Raw genomic sequence first — 16,050 nt, 5'->3', positions numbered from 1 at the left:
TAAAAAAATCAATTTTTAAACCAAAAAAAACAGTTTTTTAAACAAAACATCTATTTTTTAAACAAAAAAAATCTATTTTTTAAACAAAAAAAATCTATTTTTTAAACTAAAAAAATCTATTTTTTAAACAAAGAAAATACATTTTTTTAAACAAAAAAAATAAATTTTTTAAACAAAAAAAATAAATTTTTTAAACAAAAAAAATAAATTTTTTAAACAAAAAAAATAAATTTTTTAAACAAAAAAAATACATTTTTTATACTAAAAAAAATACATTTTTTAAACTAAAAAAATACATTTTTTAAACTAAAATATCAATTTTATCAACTAAAAAATCTATTTTTAACAAGGTCGTTTTTAGGCCATCTCTTTGCAACCAAAGGAGCTTTTTAAACCTGTAACCTGTTTTGAAAATGCTTCAATATAATTATTATACCAAATAATACATTGCGAGAATCGGTTTGAATCGAGAATTGTGTTGAATCGAATCATCACCCCGTGAATCTGAATCGGATCGAATTGTCAGGTGCCCAAAGATTCACACCCCTTACATTAATATTCAGCAAATGTTATCCTTTACCTCCCCAGCTAACCTAAAGGAGCTCATCTCCCAGACCATAAGCAGCTGGGCCCAGGAGACGCACATCCAGGATCCCGAACTGGTCAGGGTGATGTTTAGCCTGCTCAGGAGGCAGTACGACGGCATTGGGGAGCTGCTTCGGGCCATGAAGAAGTCTTACACCATCAGTGCTGCATCCGTGCAGGATGCCATAAACCTACTGGCCTCACTGGGTCAGATCAGGTCTCTGCTGTCCGTGCGCATGGGCAAGGAAGAGGAGAAGCTCATGAGTGATGGACTGGGGTAGGATGATGACTTTTGAGACATGATGCACAATATTAAGCGTGTTCAGCTGGTGGCCCATTAGTGACAGAATCAAACCAGTTGAGTGTTCAGTTCTAAACTTGGAAGTGACTAACATTTTTCCTGCAGATTCCTAAAAAACAGCTAATTCCTAATGTATTGAGGCTCTTTGAATAGCATTTCTGCAGAAGTACCATTAAAACAGCAGAGCAGTACTGTCGGACGATCTTTGACTTGCATTTAAAATATTTCCTTGTGGTCTAGATAATATGTATTTGATATGCTTGGATGTAATTTTTTCTCCACAGTCACATCTTTAAAGGCCTACTGAAACCCACTACTACCGACCATGCAGTCTGATAGTTTATATATCAATGATGAAATCTTAACATTGCAACACATGCCAATACGGCCATGTTAACTTATAAAGTGCAATTTTAAATTTCCCGCTAAACTTCCGGTTGAAAATGTCTTATGTATGATGACGTATGCGCGTGACGTCAATCGTTGAAACGGAAGTATGCGGACACATTGTATCCAATACAAAAAGTTCAGTTTTCATCTCAAAATTCCACAGTATTCTGGACATCTGTGTTGGTGAATCTTTTGCAGTTTGTTTAATGAACAATGAAGACTGCAAAGAAGATAGTTGTAGGTGGGATCGGTGTATTAGCGGCTGGCTGCAGCAACACAACCAGGAGGACTTTGACTTGGATAGCAGACGCGCTATCCGACGCTAGCCGCGACCGCATCTATGATCGGGTGAAGTCCTTCGTCGCTTTGTCGATCGCTGGAACGCAGGTGAGCACGGGTGTTGATGAGCAGATGAGGGCTGGCTGGCGTAGGTGTATAGCTAATGTTTTTATCATAGCTCTGTGAGGTCCCGTTGCTAAGTTAGCTTCAATGGCTGGAAAGCATTAACCTTGTAGTTACATGTCCATGGTTTAATAGTATTGTTGATTTTCTGTCTATCCTTCCAGTCAGGGGTTTATTTCTTTTGTTTCTATCTGCAGTTAAGCCCGATGCTATCACGTTAGCTCCGTAGCTAAAGTGCTTCGCCGATGTATTGTCGTGGAGATAAAAGTCACTGTGAATGTCCATTTTGCGTTCTCGACTCTCATTTTCAAGAGGATATAGTATCCGAGGTGGTTTAAAATACAAATCCGTGATCCACAATAGAAAAAGGAGAGAGTGGAATCCAATGAGCCAGCTTGTACCTAAGTTACGGTCAGAGCGAAAAAAGATGCGTCCTGCACTGCACTCTAGTCCTTCACTCTCACGTTCCTCATCCACAAATCTTTCATCCTGGCTCAAATTAATGGGGTAATCATCGCTTTCTCGGTCCGAATCGCTCTCGCTGCTGGTGTAAACAATGGGGAAATGTGAGGAGCCTTTCAACCTGTGACGTCATGATACTTCCGGTACAGGCAAGGCTTTTTTTATCAGCGACCAAAAGTTGCGAACTTTATCGTCGATATTCTCTACTAAATCCTTTCAGCAAAAATATGGCAATATCGCGAAATGATCAAGTATGACACATAGAATGGATCTGCTATCCCCAATTAAATAAAAAAAATTCATTTCAGTAGGCCTTTAAACCCCATTCTGAGTATGCCTGCAGAACGGTTCATTTTGAGGGGCTGTTTTTTCAGATGTAAATGAACCCCTTCATGCCTCTCCCCTGTACACTGTTAAAGTATATATCTTGAAGACAAACATTATCGCTATTTTATTTCAGACCCGGTCGAAAATGTTTTTGACACATACATACGTCTTCTTTCCCTCCGTCTCGTACCTTGCACCTCTTCTCATCATCGAAACTAGGGAGTACGCTGTGTGTGCCTGTGTGTGTGCAAAGATACATGGTGGATTATTTGTATTTGTTTGGCCGTGAACAGAACAAAGTTCCCACTATGAAAATAAGACCTATCTGAACACTACATTTCAACAAGGTGGAAAATATTCCTCCAATTGCTAACATAAAAAGGAGATGATACAAACTTTACACACATACAGTATTGGTTAGCATACCAAAACAGTAAAATTCTCAAATTTTGAAATATTTTGGAACTCTTTTATTGTGCAAATTATCAAATGACTATGATTTACACAATCGAAGGACTTTGAAGCATCAAATAAAACATCAAAATTGTATTAATATGCTTGTTGTACTAATCCAAAAAATGTTTTAAAACAAAAATGCACATGTCTGTGCCAAGTTTAGATTTAAGGCCGAACTGATACTTTCTCCAGTCTGATTAATATCGCCTTTTCCATCACCTTAGATATAATACTGAATGGAGCTATCTGCCTATCGTTATCCTTGCTACAGTATTTATTAGGGCTGCGAATCTTTGGGTGTCCCACGATTCGATTCAGTATCGATTCTTGGGGTCACGATTCGATTATAAATCGATTTGTTCAATTCAACGCCATTCTCGATTCAAAAACGATATTTTTCCGATTCAAAACAATTTTCTATTCATTCAATACATAGGATTTCAGCAGGATCTACCCCAGTCTGCTGACATGCAAGCAGAGTAGTAGATTTTTGTAAAAAGCTTATATAGTTGTAAAGGACAATGTTTTATCAACTGATTGCAATAATGTAAATTGGTTTTAACTATTAAATGAACCAAAAATATGACTTATTTTATCTTTGTGAAAATATTGGACACAGTGTGTTGTCAAGCTTATGAGATGCGATGCAAGTGTAAGCCACTGTGACACTATTGTTCTTTTTATTTTATTTTTATAAATGTCTAATGATAATGTCAATGAGGGATTTTTAATCACTGTTATGTTGAAATTGTTACTAATATTGATACTGTTGTTGATAATATTCATTTTTGTTTCACTACTTTTGGATTGTTCTGTGTTGTGTTTGTGTCTCCTCTCAATTGCTCTGTTTATTGCTGTTCTGAGTGTTGCTGGGTCGAGTTTGCTTTTGAAATTGGATTGCATTGTTATGGTATTGATGTGTATTATTTTGTTGGATTGATTAATAAAAAATAAATAAAAATAAAAATCGATTTTTGAAAAATGAGAATCGATACTGAATCGTACAACGTGAGAAACGCGATTTGAATTCGAATAGATTTTTTCCCACACCCCTAGTATTTGTCTCGCTGGCTTTGTCTTGTACAATGGGCACCAAAGTAACAGACAATATAGAATTACCAGTAGGTACAATACAGTGAGTTAAAAACCCAGTAACTTTGTATACAAATTTTAAATGCTCAGCAGATATCTCATCTGCACCACTCGCCTTATTATTACTTAGCTTCATTACAATATATTTTATTCCTTTGCCAAAACGGTCACATCAACATGGCTGTCCACGTTGTCCACCACAAAAGAGTTGCTTTTACCATGATTTGACGATGATGAGTTGGTTCTGATTTGACGCTTTGGCTTTATTTAACAAGAGTATCCAATGTTGTAACATTTTAAGTCAGAAAAGAAGATAAGGTCCTTATCTTAGTATACAATGTGATCCTAGGAACCATTTATTTGCACTGTCCTGCATGGTTTATGTTATGAATTGACCTTCACAAATAATATGTTTTGTGTCTTTTAGGGACATTATGAACAATAAGGTTTTCTACCAGCATCCGAACCTCATGAGAGTGTTGGGCATGCACGAGACTGTGATGCAGGTCATGGTCAACGTCCTCGGTGGAGACAAGTCACAGGTTGGTTTACATTTAACTAACATAAATGTGCTAGTTTAGCCACTTATTATAACTTGGTTTGTTGGGACGTGTATTAAATAGTAAATAAAAAGTAAATATTACATATATGTTCTATTTTATATTGCTACTATGGTCCATTTTTAGTCTACTTAGTACCTGCCTTATCCTTTCCAGCCTTACCCTTTCCATCCTTTAAAACTGAACTACTGTGTGTAACAATTTCCCTTGTGGATCAATAAAGTTTGTCTAAGTCTAAGCGGTTGTCTATACGTGTCACTGGAAGGATACACCAATCAGGGTTGTATGTGGAGATCAATAACTTGGGTGGGAAAAAAACGTTGAAACTGAAAAATAAAATCTAGATGTTGAACTTTGAAAAATAAAAATAAGTGCATACATTTTTTCAGATTTAATATAATTGTGATTGACTGTGGTAATTATTTTGAATACATTCTTTATTTTCTTGATGGCAAGCGTCCCATTTGGGGCCAAAAGTCTGAATCTAAAAAAAAATATGTTTTGAATCTGACAAAGATCTGAATCTGAAAAAAAAAGAAAAAGATTTGAATCTGAAAACAGAAGCTCAAATATCAAAAATATGTGAACATTAAAACTGAAAATAAAGTATTTATTCAAAATAAGTACCAGAGTGAATTATGTTCAAAAAATTGTTTGGACATTTTGAATACATTAATGTATTTTTCAAAATTCACATCAAAACTGGATTTTTTTTTATTTTTAAAGTTTATTTTTTCAAGTACAAAGTTTTGGCCCTAATTTTGCTCCATAGGTTTAACCCTCTCTAGTTAAAACCAACATTAAAACCAAAGTTTTTTACATTTGCTCTTCGTCTGCAGGAAATTGCCTTCCCCAAGATGGTTGCCAGCTGTTGTCGCTTTCTGTGCTATTTTTGTCGCATCAGTCGTCAGAACCAGAAAGCCATGTTTGACCACCTGAGCTACCTGCTGGAGAACAGCAGCGTTGGTCTAGGTATGTATTGATGAACGGATTGATCTTAAAGAAAAGAACCAGTGAGTGAATTTCTAGAAAAAATGCTAAGGGTTAACTTGATAAGTCAGAGGACTCTGCTACTTCTTACTTGGTAGACCGGCAATATTTTCTCAGATTTTTATTTGCATAAAAATGATTAAATATATGATTTGTAGCCTCTGAAGCAATGCGGGGCTCCACTCCGCTGGATGTTGCCGCATCATCAGTGATGGACAACAACGGCCTCGCTCTGGCCTTGGAGGAGCCGGATCTGGAAAAGGTTGGTTTCCCCCGCTCTAAAAACTAAACACCTGAACAGATTGGAAAAAATACACTCACTGCCAACACAACAAATATATAGTAGAACCTTGATTTGCGAACCCCTCTATTTGCAAAGTTGTCGGTTTACGGACTTTCAGATCGCGCTAAATGTGCCTATGTGTACGAACGCTTTATTCATTAATTTTGTAATTAAGAAAGCCAGTTTCGTACCACAGCAAGTTTTTAATTGTGATCACAAATTACTTTCCTGGAAAAAAATGTCGAAGCGGAGTTATTTCACAGCAGAAGAGGGGACTAACTTTCCAAGATCGTGCGCACGCACACACACACACACACACATACACACACACACACACGCACACACCCGCACACACCCGCCACCTTCCTTCTCTCCCTCTGTCTGCTCCTTTCTCTCTTCTCATGAGCTGCTCCTTTCCAATCTTAATGTATTGTAAGTGGATTTTATTGTTGCAATATGGTTGTTAAAATTAAGGCTTTTTGTGATTCCTGATAGTTTGTGAGGGCACCAAAGAGACTGTGTGTGTGTGCGTGTGTTGGCAGAGCAGCGGATACAGGACAGTTCTGCTTGTTGTTGTTGTTTTAGCTTGTTGATAGACAGTTAATCAATCTCCTTATGTTTGTTTGATATACAGTATTTTATAGCACTATATATTGTTTTTCAAAGTGCACAACCCTTAACTAAAACACTGAGTGGTACACAAGTGTCCTGTTGGACAAAAAACATGTACTGTATAATAAGAAATTATATCCGTTTTTACAAGTTATGCCCTCCAATTTTCCTTATGTTGAGAGTCTGCTGGGAAACATTGCGGGGGTTCATAAAGTAAACAAAAAAGGAACTAAAATAAATAGAAAAATATATAAATTTTATTTAATAAAGAAATCTCTGAAGGTTGCCCCATATAACACATGGAAAATGGGAAGACTTTTTCGACTGCCCGTTGCCGTGGGATGCAATATTCAAATTAATCTACACACCCACGGGAAAAATGTTAAAACTACGGAATATGTCAGATGATTGCCGATTTTGTCGTCAGGAGTCTGAATCCACCCTGCATTTGTTTTGGTATTGTCATATTGTGTCTTCGTTTTGAGTGGAAGTTGAAAAAATGTGTTTAAGGATTGGTTTGTTTATGAAGCTTGATGTGGTTTCTGTTATTTTAGGAGAGTTCATTGACAGTTATGATTTATTTAATTTAATTATAGTACTCGGTAAAATGTTTATTTTAAGGCCAAAAACAGATATTCACTTAGTATTACTTTCTTTAAAACATTTATTCAGTATTTTTTAACTTTAGAAAGTTATATGGTTGAAACCGATGATGCCAAAAAAAAAAAAAAAAAAAAAAATGGGAAGTCCTCAAATGCTTATTTTGAAAATGTAATTTTGTTTATAGATTATATGCAATCTTTTGTTGTGTTCCCTAATTTGAATGTACATAAATGAAAGTGTGTGTTGCTGAGCCCGACCTGGACATAATCTGGACTGTACATACGGTAAATGCTTATTTTGAAAATGTAAGTTTATTCATAGATTATATGCAATCTGTTGTTGTGTTCCCTAATTTTGAGTATACATAAATGAAGGTGTGTTTTCCTGAGCCCGACCTGGACATAATATGGACTGGACCTGGTTTTAAGAACTCTTTAAACAATCTAATTTCATTGACAACCTGGTCTGATGAAGATAATGTCCTTTAGTTTTTAAAGAAAATAAATAAATAAATAAAAAACATTTTCTTGAACAAAAAATAAAATAAAATAAAATAAAAACAGTTACATAAAAACTAGTAATTAATGAAAATGAGTAAAATTAACTGTTAAAGGTTAGTACTATTAGTGGACCAGCACCACACACAATCATGTGTGCTTCACGGACTGTATCCCTTGCAGACTGTATCGATATATATTGATATATAATGTAGGAACCAGAATATTGATAACAGAAGGAAACAACCCTTTTGTGTGAATGAGTGGGAGGGAGGGTTTTTGGGTTGCTGCATTAATTGTAAGTGTATCTTGTGTTTTTTATGTTGATTTAATAATAATAATAATACATTGAAAAAAAACCTTAACTAACACATGCACTTTTGTCGAGGCTGGAACCCATTATTCATATTTACATTGTTTTTTTACGTAAAAATCTCCTTCATTATATTACCTTTTTGTTCCATGCACCTTGTTCAAGAACCAATTAAGTTTGTAAATCGAGGTCCCACTGTATATTTATACAGTTCCTTATGAAACCTGGCAGTGAGGTATTTTATAAATAGATTTACAATATTTAACATAATATTTAATACATTTGAAAACATATAAAATCTCCCTTATGGCTGACTGTCTCTGACATGACAAATTATGCAACTTCCCAGTAATTTTAAATGTCAGATTAAAATGAGGTATAGAAGCAAGAAGATGGATCGTTTGTAAACAAATAGAGGCCTTGTACCACCCATGCTTAGCCACAGAAAAATGAAGTATGACTTTGTATAACAAGACAGCAGTGCTTACTCAGCAAATCATTTAGGCCACAGAGTACAGTATTAAAGTGTGTTTGTGTGCGAAGGTGGTGACATACCTCGCTGGATGTGGTCTTCAGAGCTGTGCCATGCTGGTAGCTAAAGGTTACCCAGACCTGGGCTGGAACCCCATAGAGGGAGAGCGCTACCTGTCCTTCCTGAGGTTCGCAGTATTCTGCAACGGTAAGCAGATGTTAATGTTTAGCTTTTATTTTCCCCAGTGGAAGTAAACAGCAATACTAGTCAACAGATAGAAGTGTGTCGCAGGCTATACAATATAACTGGACAAAAAGTGCATTGTACATTTCTGGTGCTTGCACAATGACTATAATAATATGAATTTGTGTAGGGTTGTCCCACATTCTTGTTTGGCTGGAAGTTCTCTTAAAATGTTAAAAACAATCTGTTGTAAGACCACAAAGCCCTGCATTTGGAAACATTTACTGTGGAACCTTAAAAGTCGAACACAAGCTTTTGAAGACATTCCGGAGTCAAATGCCGTAAAGACTGTGTTTTAAGTGAAATAGTAATATTCTTAACTGCAATGTCAATTGTAAGAATCATTTATTCACCGTTGATATCAAGATTCTGAAACATTGTCATTTTAGCTATATTGTGGTGACCAGAACATAGATATCTGCTTTCGATGTCCTAATACAGAGCTATTCAACTAGCGGCCCCGGGGGCCAAATCTGGCCTGGGAATGACACCCTACCTCTATGCCTCCAGTTTCAGATCAAAACTTGGGAGACAATCTTTTGGACCAATTCCTGATATTGACATTTTAACCTTGCTCGCAAACATAGAACACTGGGGTCCAAACTTGTGATTTACATAACTCGGGCGTTCCTCAAGGCACCCCTTTAAGTCTTTTCTTTTTAAGCAGTTACAAAATGTTTTCTTAATGTGATTTATTTAACTAAGGTGTTCCTATAATGTGTTTACTTTAGATTCAATCAGTACTCATCTGTTCAACTTCTTCAGTTATACTAGTGCTGTTCCTCAAGGTTCTATTTTAGGTCCTCTCTTATTCATCTTTTGTTCTATTCAACTGGTTGCTCACAAGTTTAGTTACAACAAAATTGAGATGCTCATATTGTCAGAAGGTCCCTAAATCCAGCGGAGCGCTCCTGTGACAAAATAAAAATACCTAAATCAAATGTCTACTATGTTGTTCGGAATATACAAAAAAGTTGCGACCACTGTTTGTACATTGATCTTACATCAATGATGTCGTTCACAACAACACAAGCAGATGACACATGTTGTCGGTGTATGGATTGTTCTTGCGAGCTTTAGCTTTGTAGTGTAGTCGCTGTTGCAAGTGACCGTCTCGACATTGTTTAATTAAGGACGGGGCGGTTGAGTGTGTCGGGGATAAATGAGCGCTCCCGGACACATTATTTCCCAAAATAAATGTTTGTTCTCACAATGACAACATTTCACTTACATTTATGTCAATTTCCCTGATATTTTGCGTTAAACAGCAGATTCCATTTTATTGGCCAATTATGTGACTCTGTCCACGGTTACGTAAACGTGGAACTCATATGCGTGACTTATTTTGTTGAGGTCAGTGATTATTGATTATGCATACTAGCACTGTGTCAAATTAAAACATAGCAACAATGGTGAGATCCCAAACCTCTCATAGACATTCGCTCCAGATCTGTTTCACCCTCACAAGCTCCGGAATTTGCATGCACGTTGCACGGCCTCTTTATTGTTTTTTTTTGTTTGTCGGTTATTTCATAATCGTGAGGAGCTATAATCGTAATCAAAATGACGTTGATTGTCCAGCCCCCCACCTTATTCTTATGCGAGACCCACCCAGGAATGAAGCCATATGAATTTTTTCTCTACTGTACAGTGTACGCAAAAACAATTATAATCAAATGCTTAGGCAATTGTATAACAATATCATGGGAAGAATCCTAATATATGTATATTCATATATTATTCACTATTACACTATTTTCCTGAGGGAACTCTCCTGAAGAAATCAATAAAGTACTATCTATCTATCTATCTATCTACACGCGACCCTCTGAAGGCAGCCATAACTGTGACGTGGCCCTCAATGAAAACGTATTTGACACCCCTAAGAAGGAAAACAGGGATTGTGTGCCTAGTCTGAGTTCATGCCATTGTTGTCTCCTCCAGGTGAGAGTGTGGAGGAGAATGCCAATGTGGTGGTGAAGCTGCTCATCCGACGTCCGGAGTGCTTCGGTCCCGCCCTGAGGGGTGAAGGGGGCCAGGGTCTGCTGGCGGCCATGAAGGAGGCCATCAGGATCTCTGAGGATCCCGCTCTGGACCTGCCCAAAACCTCTCCCGCTATTACAACTGGGTTGGAAACAATTTTCTTTTTGCTGCATCACTTTTCTCTCATAGCAATATTATTTATATTTAGATCATTATGGCAGTTTTTTTCTTTATGCACCAACATTATACTTATTTGGATGATGCAATAGCAGAACATGCTGACATCATTGATGACGGCGGTCATGAGAGATGCAAACACGTTAAGGCACAGGTGTCAAACTCAAGGCCCAGGGGCCACATCTGGTCCACCTGATCATTTTACTTGGCTTGGGAATAACGTGTCAATAAATTACCTTATCTTTTCTTATTAAATATATTTGTTCTTTCCGTTTTGATAGAAAAAAAATATGTACTGCATGAAAATTACATATCTTTTAAACTTTAATAATGTCCAATATTGCAGCAAATATAATATCATACTTTCCAATTTGTTTTGTTGAAATAAAATTAAATACGTAAATATATGCTTGACTTATGATTTTAAAGAAAGTTATACATCAAATTGTACACTGTAAAAATTAAAATAGATTTTACGGTAAAATGTATAGTGGTTTTGACAGCATAATACAAAAAAAACTCTACCACTGTTTTTTATGGTAGAATTTTGTCGACTGAGCTGCCAGTTTTTACCATAAAATCTACAGTTGTTGTTTTTACGGTGTATCACTGTTAAAGCAAAAAAACGGTACCACATTTTTTTACGGTAAAAAATGGAAGCTTAAAACAAACAATGGTACTGTTTTTCCATTTGCGGTAATATGTCAATTTTACAGAAAAATTCTGGCAAATAAACTGCCAGGTTTAGTTTTATGACTAACTACATGCTTCCATAAAATAGATAAACAGTTCTGACAAATTTAAAGAAAATTAAAAAAAATGTAATTAAAACTTTTTTTTTCAAAAATTCTACCCAAATGAAGTCAATACAAATGTTTTTCCATTTATTGTAAACAAACGTTTTACTACAGTAAAATTCCGGTGACTGAGTTGCCTTTTTTTTTTTTTTTACTGTAAAATCTATAGATTATTTGTTTTAATATTTAAATATTTTATATTTTATTCACCATTTTAAAAATAAATACGGTAATCAAATTTAGAGGCACATTCATGTCTGTCTCAAGCGATCCTCTGAGGGAAGCCATAACTGCAATGTGACACCTGTGCTCTAGAGCTACACTCACCTCATTTGGTGCACAATGTTTTTTGTGGTTGTAGAACTGCACTATTTAGCTAAATGGTATTGGCAGAATATCAGAATGCACATCAATTCAAATTATATTGCCAGTTTGTGTTTCCCTGATTACCAACTTGTGATGATTATGTCTGTGCACTTCAGGTCTGGTGATGAAGAGGAGGAAATCATCCACATGGGCAACTCCATCATGTCCTTTTACTCCGCACTCATCGACCTACTGGGTCGCTGTGCTCCAGAGATGCATGTGAGGCCTTTTTGATGACAGTCTGAGCAGAATACTCGCATTGTTTTCTCACCTGAACGCTTTTCTGTCTCTGGCAGCTCATCAATGCTGGTAAAGGTGAGGCGCTGCGCATACGAGCCATTCTACGCTCTCTGGTTCCCACCACCGACCTAGTTGGCGTCATCAGCATCCCGCTCAAAAAACCTGTGGTTGATAAAGGTGTGTAGTAGGGCTGGGATTCTTTGGGCACCCCACAATTCGATTACATTCTTGGGGGTAACGCTTCGATGCGGAATCGATTTTTAATTCAAAACGATTCTCGATTCGTAATCAATACTTTTTTAATAACATTGGGTGCCAGTTCTGTGATTAACTACATTCCTCCATAAAATAGACACAGCTTTGATAAAATTGTGTATTATTTACTTATCTGTACAGCAAACAATGTGATTTGCCTGTCTGAAAAAGACTGATTAAAAAATATATATATACCGGTATGTATGTATTAGGGCTGTGAATCTTTGGGTGTCCCACGATTCGATTCAATATCGGTTCTTGGGGTCACGATTCGATTCAAAATCGATTTTTTTCAATTCAACGCGATTCTCGATTCAAAAACGATATTTTCCCGATTCAAAAGGATTCTCTATTCATTCAATACATAGGATTTCAGCAGGATCTACCCCAGTCTGCTGACATGCAAGCAGAGTAGTAGATATTTGTAAAAAAGCTTTTATAATTGTAAAGGACAATGTTTTATCAACTGATTGCAATAATGTAAATTTGTTTTAACTATTAAATGAACCAAAAATATGACTTATTTTATCTTTGTGAAAATATTGGACACAGTGTGTTGTCAAGCTTATGAGATGCGATGCAAGTGTAAGCCACTGTGACACTTTTGTTCATTTTTTTTTAATTTTTATAAATGTCTAATGATAATGTCAATGAGGGATTTTTAATCACTGCTATGTTGAAATTGTAACTAATATTGATACTGTTGTGGATAATATTCATTTTTGTTTCACTACTTTTGGTTTGTTCTGTGTCGTGTTTGTGTCTCCTCTCAATTGCTCTGTTTATTGCAGTTCTGAGTGTTGCTGTGTCGGGTTTGGTTTTGGAATTGGATTGCATTGTTATGGTATTGCTGTGTATTGTTTTGTTGGATTGATTAATAAAAAAATTAAAAAATTTTTTTTAAAAATACATTAAAAAATACAAATAAATAAATAAATAAAAAATCGATTTTTTAAAAATGAGAATCGATTCTGAATCGCACAACGTGAGAATCGCGATTCGAATTCGAATCGATTTTTCCCCACACCCCTAGTATGTATGTATATATATATGTATATATATATATATGTATATGTATCGATGTATATATATGTATATATATATATATATATATATATATATATATATATATATATATATATATATATATATATATATATATATATACATATCGATGTGGTCAGAGTTAAAGACCACATCGATATGTATATATCGATGTTAGTGGTGGGTGCCCTGACCCACCACTAACATAATTTATTATGTTGTTTAGGGCCACATAATACATTTGTTATTATGTGGTCCTAATAACAAATTTTAGGGCCACTTGGGAATTTCTATGTGGCCCTAAACAACCACATTTAATGTACATGCCAGGGGCCGGCCTTGTTAACAAAGTGCGTACATTTCTGTGTCTAACTTACAGATGGCGCAGTGGCAGAACCCGACATGTCAGCCTGTTTATGTCCGGACCACAAGGCCCCCATGGTGCTCTTCCTGGACAGAGTGTATGGCATCGAGGACCAGAGCTTCCTCCTCCAGCTGTTGGAAGTTGGCTTCCTGCCCGACCTCCAAGCTGCTGCATCCTTAGACACGGTGAGTAAGGAGCAACACATCTTAGGTCAACCAAAAAGTGCAACTAATGAGATCTAATGTGAGATCAGCACAAAATATTATTTTACAGATAATTTAATGCATTTTGGAAGGTGTTTGTAATATTTGTACATGATAAAGTTTATTCGTACCAAACATTGTGTTGCATGATTGCCTCTGATGTTCACTTGTCTTATATTCAGACACATTTTGGGTATAAAAGATGGAGCTAAGTTTTGACCTTGACATGTTCCATCTGTCATCTGCAGTCTTCCTCAAAAGGGTCACCTGACCACTGTGACGTGTCGCCTGTCAGCTGGACTAGTTAGGCGTGGCCGTATGCAAATAGACCTGTGAAATCTACCTGGTTGGCCGCACCCCCAGCCGCTTGATGTTCTCTGGAGGGGAGCGTCCCAATGCAGTAGAAATAAGCTAATCATGGACAGGGACAAGGCGGTTTACAAATAAGGAAGCAGTGCGGGGACACTATGAATTGAGATGAGGGAGCATTCATCCATTTTCACACCGCCACGCCCCCTCCAGAAGCGGCGGGGGGGCGTGGCCAACCAGGTAGATGTGATAAGTCTGCCACGCCTAGGAAGTACAGCTGATAGGCGACAAGTCACAGTGGTCAGGTGACCCTTCTGAGGAAGACTGCAGGTGTGTAAAAACATGTTGAGGTAAAAACTTTTCTGAATGTAAGAAACTGAACATATATATTCAGTTTGAAGACATAATGAATCCATTTGAGCCACGATTGTCTTGATTGTGGCACGTACCTCATGAAAAGTCCAGTTCCTTATCCCTTGACTTTTTCCGAGTTTGCATTAATTGCAATGCAAATATTAGCTCATTTGGAATTTGATGCCTGCAACATGTTTCAAAAAAGATGGCACAAGTGGCAAAAAAGACCCACGGGTGAACAGGCTAATTGGGAACACGTGGGTGCCATGATTGGGTATAAAAGCAGCTTCCATGAAATGCTCAGTCATTCACAAACAAGGATGGGGCGAGGGTCACCACTTTGTAAACAAATGCGTGAGCAAATTGTTGAACAGTTGAAGAACGACATTTCTCAACGAGCTATTGCAAGGAATTTAGGGATTTCACCATCTAAGGTCTGTAATATCATAAAAAGGTTCAGAGAATCTGGAGAAATTACTGCACGTAACATTGAATGCCCGTGACCTTGGATCCCTCAGGCGGTACTGCATTAAAAAAAACGACATCAGTGTGTAAAGGATATCACCACATGGGCTCAGGAACACTTCAGAAAACCACTGTCAGTAACTACAGTTGGTCGCTACATCTGTAATTGCAAGTTAAAACTTTACTATGCAAAGTGCCAGCCATTTATCAACAACACCCAGAAACGGCATTGGCTTCGCTGGGCCCGAGCTCATCTAAGATGGACTGACGCAAAGTGGAAAACTGTTCTGTAGTCTGACGAGTCCACATTTCAAATTGTTTTTGAAAACTGTGGACGTTGTGTCCTCCGGAACAAAGAGAAAAAAGAACCATCCGGATTGTTCTAGGCGCAAAGTTCGAAAGCCAGCATCTGTGATGGTATGGGGGTATATTAGTGCCCAAAGCATGGGTAACTTACACATCTGTGAGGGCACCATTAACGCTGAAAGGTACATACAGGTTTTGGAGCAACATATGTTGCCATCCAAGCAACGTTATCATGGACGCCGCTGCTTATTTCAACAAGACAATGCCAAGCCACGTGTTACAACAGTGTAGCTTCATAGTAAAAGAGTGCGGGTACTAGACTGGCCTGTCTGTAGTCCAGAGCTGTCACCCATTGAAAATATGTGGCACATAAGGAAGCGTAAAATACCACAACATTGAACAACTTAAGCTGTACATCAAGGAAGAATGGGAAAGAATTCCACCTGAAAAGCTTAAAAAATCAGTCTCCTCAGTTCCCAAACGTTACCTGAGTTAAAAGGAAAGGCCATGTAACACAGTGGTAAAAATGCCTCTGTGCCAACTTTTTTGCAATGTGTTGCTGCCATTAAATTCTAAATGAATGATTATTTGCAAAACAA

The 16,050-nt window shown here is 37.0% G+C and overlaps 1 protein-coding gene across 1 annotated transcript in view; it reads left to right on the top strand.

Moving 5' to 3' along the window:
• The window catches only part of ryr3 (ryanodine receptor 3), a 309,061-nt gene that overhangs the window by 203,824 nt on the left and 89,187 nt on the right, over positions 1-16,050 (top strand). Inside the window, exons 40-48 of the mRNA XM_062034336.1 lie at positions 589-862; positions 4,443-4,557; positions 5,415-5,547; positions 5,724-5,827; positions 8,417-8,552; positions 10,533-10,716; positions 12,028-12,130; positions 12,208-12,328; positions 13,830-13,999. Of these exons, the coding sequence (XP_061890320.1) occupies positions 589-862; positions 4,443-4,557; positions 5,415-5,547; positions 5,724-5,827; positions 8,417-8,552; positions 10,533-10,716; positions 12,028-12,130; positions 12,208-12,328; positions 13,830-13,999 (1,340 nt within the window). The remainder of the gene's footprint in view (positions 1-588; positions 863-4,442; positions 4,558-5,414; positions 5,548-5,723; positions 5,828-8,416; positions 8,553-10,532; positions 10,717-12,027; positions 12,131-12,207; positions 12,329-13,829; positions 14,000-16,050) is intronic.

This window comes from Entelurus aequoreus, linkage group LG23 (genome assembly GCF_033978785.1).
Source record: "Entelurus aequoreus isolate RoL-2023_Sb linkage group LG23, RoL_Eaeq_v1.1, whole genome shotgun sequence".
In the NCBI taxonomy this organism is placed as follows: Eukaryota; Metazoa; Chordata; class Actinopteri; order Syngnathiformes; family Syngnathidae; genus Entelurus; species Entelurus aequoreus.
Note: the sequence above shows the minus strand (reverse complement) of the source record. Positions and strands in the feature narration are given on the sequence as shown.